The 6,144-nt window shown below is 38.0% G+C and overlaps 1 protein-coding gene across 1 annotated transcript; it reads left to right on the top strand.

Annotated features, from left to right (window-relative positions):
• The first annotated feature begins 241 nt into the window (after nucleotides 1-241).
• LOC127847930 (uncharacterized) lies at nucleotides 242-5,305 on the top strand. The gene is made up of 2 exons (XM_052380163.1): nucleotides 242-531; nucleotides 3,570-5,305. Exons 1-2 carry the CDS (start codon nucleotides 418-420, stop codon nucleotides 3,786-3,788), a joined length of 333 nt encoding a protein of 110 aa, XP_052236123.1. The 5' UTR covers nucleotides 242-417; the 3' UTR covers nucleotides 3,789-5,305.
• Nucleotides 5,306-6,144: the final 839 nt, after the last annotated feature.

Raw genomic sequence — 6,144 nt, 5'->3', positions numbered from 1 at the left:
GCATTATCCGCTTGTTGTACAAAATAATAAAAATTAATTTCTTTAAAAAATTCATTTCTTTCATTTGAAGTAGCGAATACATGTCTCCGGTAGATTAAGGTTTAAATCTCGCATAAATCATAAGATACAAGCAGACGACAATAAACCATGCGTGAAATCGATTTCAATAGTGACTGTCTGACGTCACTTATACGGTATATATGCTCGGATTTCACGTATCTCGTTCCTTTTGCGAAAAAGATTTGATTGAGAAACTTGTGTTTACAGATCCATAAAACTGAAATATACAATGTCGGGTAGAGGTCGTAGCGTGCGAAGACGGGTGGGGCAAGCCGTAGCGAAACAGACAGAGAGACGGACGGGGGATGCGGGCGGCTGTTGATCCGGCCCCGGCGAAGGAACAAAGGGAATGAAGGAATGCGGCGGAAACGGCGCCGGTACCAGAGCCGGCATCAGCTACTGTTCCTGGACCAAAACCACTCGCAGCAGCGCCACCAGCAAAACGTAAACGCGCAGAATACACCGCAAATGGTGAGGTTGTTGATTTCTGTGTTATTTTCCGCACAGCCGATGGGCTACCACGTGGTCACAGCGTGTGTAAGCACGATGCACAAGCGTGCAATGCTTATGGCATCTTACCAAATTCAAGTCTGTCTATAATGGATAATATTCAAAGAAGTTATATATTGCATAGTCAAACTATAATGATGATGTACCAATTAACGTCCCTGCGTCGCTTACGCAGCGACATGTATTTGTTGTGGCGAATATGCTAATTTTGCATCATTGCTTAAAACCGCCCGAGTTGATGTTTCTCACAACAATTCAGTTATCTTAACCGACCAGAATTGATCAGTTTTCGTAAGACACATTCTTAAGCTTAACTCTTCCATACTGATTTTCGCAAAAATTGTGCCAACAAAATGCCAAATGCATCAACAATATGAAACCTAATCATGTACATAACGGAATCCTCCAGACTATTATTAACCTGTGACGTATGCGCGCTTTGGGTAACGTGAGCGCCAATTTCACGTGATGTCCGCTTTTTTCCTGTACAGTAGCAAGTTATCTACATTTATAACATATACGATATCAATACGAAACAAACATGGCTGCGTGCGTAAAAAATGCATTATAACTGGAAATACACGACACACTATTCACGTGCTTAAAATAATCAAGTCAATGACATGTACAAATAAAGATGGCTGCGCCCATGAACTAAACGTTAACGGTCATTTTATATTTACAGGGTAAATAAATCATAGCAGACGATAAACAAGTGTACGGTAGAGATTTAAAGCTTAAATTAAAATACGTGAAAACAAGCGGTCGATAGTAAAGTTAACATGGGGCGGGTCATACGAGTATTGAAAATGTAGTCATAAAGCAGACGGAGTGTTTTTACGAATTAAATCGACACTATAAAACAACAAATGTAAACATGATTTAAACGAAATGTGCAAGTGTAAGACAGCATATGTTTAAATTGGTAATGACATTATTATTCATCATTTATGCAAATGGCGTTGTAAACAATGATGCAATGGTCACGTGGTTAAAGCGTTTTCGGAGACTGGACCCGTTTGCGGACACGGCAGCAACTCCAATGCCGGCTTATCTATTGAATGTATTCAATATAGAGCTCAACGATTGGTACTCGCAGGCGATATGTTAATTTAATAAATTCAGGGAGTTGTATAGCTATGCTGTAGTATGGCCAGCTCGATATAGCCATGCTATTTTGTTGGTTACGTATTGTTTTGAGAAGCATTATTTGCCGTCTTCTACTACTTCATTTCGGGGTTGTCATTTTATCATAGGATGATACTGCATTTCGGACATATTTTCGTAAGCAAAATATTCAGGGCGGTCACAGGCAAAGGCATGTTGTGGATAAAAAAGCCCCATATAACGATTTCTATGTTATGTTCGATTCTGCCTATGGTCGCTCATGAGAAACTTAAATCTGTATTGGTCAAGAATATCTCTACGTTGGCATTTATTATTGTTATTCATAATCAGCGAATTAGAATCTATTGAATATATTAATAGGGCATTTCCGGCGAGCAAAATAGTATGGAAAAACACCAGGTGTTTGAAAAATGATGGCGTTCACTTATCTGACGTCGGACTCAAAATATATAGTATATTATTAGATTTGTTGCGCGAGTGTTTATTAAAATTAGTTTTAATCATGTCATAGAATTTGGGAGAAAATAAATAAATTTATTTTTGTGGCGGAAATTCTTGGAGGTGATCGGAACCATTAAAAGTATTAATAGGTAACAATATAATGATGTGCATACGTCCGGGGGAGGTAAACTTAGCATTTTGTTGTCACCTATCACGTAGTGCTAGTATGTGTGAGGATGGCAGGAATGCTTTCAAAATTATTTTCGGTAAATTATGGGTGTTCTAGTACTCGCTCGATGGCACGGTGTGCTTATGCGTACCTGGAATAGCTCTTTTTGGCTTTGCTAATATTGTACTATATGTTTCACTGGAAAACCTACGGTAAGGCGTACAGAGGATTTATTTGGCCGGTTGCGGTGGCCTTAGCGATTGCGTGTGTATAAAATGTTGCACGGCACGGCGTACCGATAATTTATTTGGCCGGTTGCAGTGGCCTTAGCGATTGCACTTGTATAATATATAGTTCCGAACCAGCAAGGTGTAAGTTAATATAGGATTTGTATAGAATGGTGTACATTGTCTGTTGGCGATTATTGCATAAACGAGAAGCTAAATCAATAGTGCAACTGGGGTTTGGGCTATCTTTAGGGCAGTACTTCCGGTCGCCTCGTCGACATGGCTCAGTTATAGTGCTAGTGCTGATGTCTATTTACCCTAGTGTTTGTCTGGTGTAAATTATATTTCGACATTTGGCCATTTAATTCTATTTATATTTGTGTATTGTTCATCTAATATGTTTTCTATTGTTAAAATATAGAATATAAATGTGTTTACGTAAGGTATCACATTAAAGCATTATTATAAATAGTTAACTGACAACGCTGGCTTTTCTTGTAATTATTCATTAGTCCTTGCTCTTGTTAATACATTCGCGTAGATCAACAGGATGTCGCCAAAGGATCAGGGATCAATTGATAAGTAGGCTACTGTAACCGAACGCGCATGGCATAGACAAAAGGTAAAGAGCGGTTACATTTTGTAATCCGAATAACTAACCGGATGAACTAATCGAATCTTGGTTAACGAATGGGGGTACTGAGCTGCTTCTGAAATAATAAAAATTAATTTCTTTTAAAATTCATTTCTTTTATTTGAAGTAGCGAATACATGTCTCCGGTAGATTAAGGATTTAAATCTCGCATACATCAAAAGATACAAGCAGACCACAATAAACCATGCGTGAAATCGATTTCAGTAGTGACTGTCTGACGTCACTTATACGGTATATATGCTCGGGTTTCACAAATCTCGTTCCTTTTGCGAAATAGCTTTGACTGTGAAACCCCACCCAACCTGCCAAAAAAGATTGCTGATAATTATGTTAAACCTTTTTGTAATGTTCAAAAGTTCTGCAGAGATATTTATTACAGAATGGCTGTCAATCTGTTGCGGGCGACCACGGAAAACGTTCGGGCTACAAGCACCAACTGTACTCCACTCATCCGTTAAGACGTCGGTTTAATCGCTGGGCCTCAAATCGTGGATATTGGCGGCGCCATGGCATGGATTCTTCGCTATCGTCCAGAACTAGGTCAATATCCAGTATGTCGCTGAGACGTGACATTAATGAATCGAATTTTCAGTTCTGAGAGTTACGAAGCTTAGCGCAGAACGTAGGTCTAAACATAATGCATTTCACACAACAGGTATATGTGCGGTTCGTTCATTCGTATGGTTGTCAAGTGAGTGATGGACACTCAGGCGGACATAGGCGGGAATGTGCACGGGGTTTTCATTGTTTTGTCAGTCCTACGCTATACGTCGACCAGTAAACTTTTACTTTTTAAAATTCGAACCGCATTAATAAGTTGGCTAAAATGACCCGTTATGTTTGAGTTACACAATGTCCACAGTTACATGTTAATGTTGGTTGTTTTCGGTTTCAGTTTTCCAGAGTAATTTTATATTTGGCATCTGATAATTTCTGATTGTTACCCTTGCCTTGACATCACCATTTAAGGATAAAGAATAGAAGTGAGGTACATGTATACAAATCATAGTTGTACTGTGTTATAGAATTTATAGATCAAAGTTGTATTGCCATGTTATTCTACGATTATAATTGATTGTTATATATTAGACATTATAGGAAACAAAGTGTCACCCAATGTGTTTGAGTGTTTCAGCTACTTAAATGTGCCATGTAAAAAGACTGTGACGTGTGCCTTATCAAAATGAAATGAATTTGTATTATTACTTGATTTTGTTGCTGCATAATTGTGTGAGATATTGTTTTGATCACGACGATTAATTATTGAGATCTATGACAATCTGACAGAATAACTTATATGTCATTATTAACTCATTTTATATGTTTGATATGTCATTCAAATATGTCATTTAGGCGGAAATTCTATGCTTTGGAGGTGATCGGAACCATTAAAAGCATTAATAGGTAACTATATAATGATGTAAATACGTCCGGGAGAGGTAAACTTAGCATTTTGTTGTCATCTATCACGTAGTGCTAGTATTTGTGAGGATGGCAGGAATGCTTTCAAAATTATTCTCGGTATATTATTGGTGTTCTAGTACTCGCTCGAAGGCACGGCGTGCTTAGGACGTGCCTGGAATAGCTCTTTTTTGGCTTTGCTAATATTGTACTATATGTTTCACTGGAAAACCTACGGTACGGCGTACAGAGGATTTATTCGGCCGGTTGCGGTGGCCTTAGCGATTGCGCATGTGTGTTATGTTGCAAGGTACGGCGTACCGAGAATTTATTTGGCCGGTTGCAGTGGCCTAAGCGCGTACGTATGTATAAAATGTTGCACGGTACGGCGTACCGATAATTTATTTGGTCGGTTGCGGTGGCCTTAGCGATTGCGCTTGTATAATATCTATTTCCGAACCAGCAATGTGTTCTTTGAGATAGGAATTGCATAGAATGGTGTGCATTGTCTGTTGGCGAGTATTGCATAAACGAGGAGCTAAATCAATAGTGCAACTGTGGTTGGGACTATCTGTAGGGCAGTACTTCCGGTCGCCTCCTCGACATGGCTCAGTTATAGTGCTAGTCTATAGCTGATGTTTATTTTCTCTAGTGTTTGTCTGGTTTAAATTATATTCCGCCATTTGGCCATTTATATTTTCGTATTGTTCTTCTCATATGTTTTCCATTGTTCAAATATAGAATATAAAATGTGTTTACGTAAGGTATCACATTTAAGCATTATAATAAATATGTAACTAACAAAGCTGGCTTTTCTTGTAATTATTCAACAGTCCTTGCTCTTGTAAATAAATTCGCGTAGATCAAGGGGATGTCGCCAAAGGATATGGGATCAATTGATAAGTAGGCTACTGTTACCGAACGTGCCTGACATACACAAAAGGTAAAGGACGGTTACATTTTGTAATCCGAATAACTAACCGGACGAACGAATCGAATCTTGGTTAACGAATAGGGGTACTGAGCTGCTTTCTGAAATAAACCCAAACATTGCAAGCGTTAATGCGCGTTCTTTTATATTCCTTTTGTTTAGGTCATTATTTTCGGAGCTAATAAGCAGCATGTTTTAAGAAAGATATACGTCGTAAATATATATATTATAAATACAAATACATGAAAACAGTGTTCGTGTGTTTTATTTAATTGTTATTTATCTGCATTCCACATTTCAGATGTTGCAATGTTCTCACGCTTTAGTGCATAGGCTAAAATGAAGTGAAATAAGGTATTCATTGAATGTTTGTATTTTTCGAAACCTAGCATTTATCTTTTGTTAATTCTGCGCGACACATTTGTAGATTATAAATGGCCAATTCTTGTTCAAAAAAGTTAGAACAACTTTCCCAATATCATACACTTTGCAATCAAACAAAAGCATTTAGAGTTCACTGAGGTTGGAAAACAACTATATCCGTACCTGTATTTCGTAAATAAACAGCTTTGTTTCATCACAAGATTGCTGAACAGTTGAAAATGCGTGTTAATGATTATAA

Source organism: Dreissena polymorpha, chromosome 10 (assembly GCF_020536995.1).
Source record: "Dreissena polymorpha isolate Duluth1 chromosome 10, UMN_Dpol_1.0, whole genome shotgun sequence".
Lineage (NCBI taxonomy): Eukaryota > Metazoa > Mollusca > Bivalvia > Myida > Dreissenidae > Dreissena > Dreissena polymorpha.
Note: the sequence above shows the minus strand (reverse complement) of the source record. Positions and strands in the feature narration are given on the sequence as shown.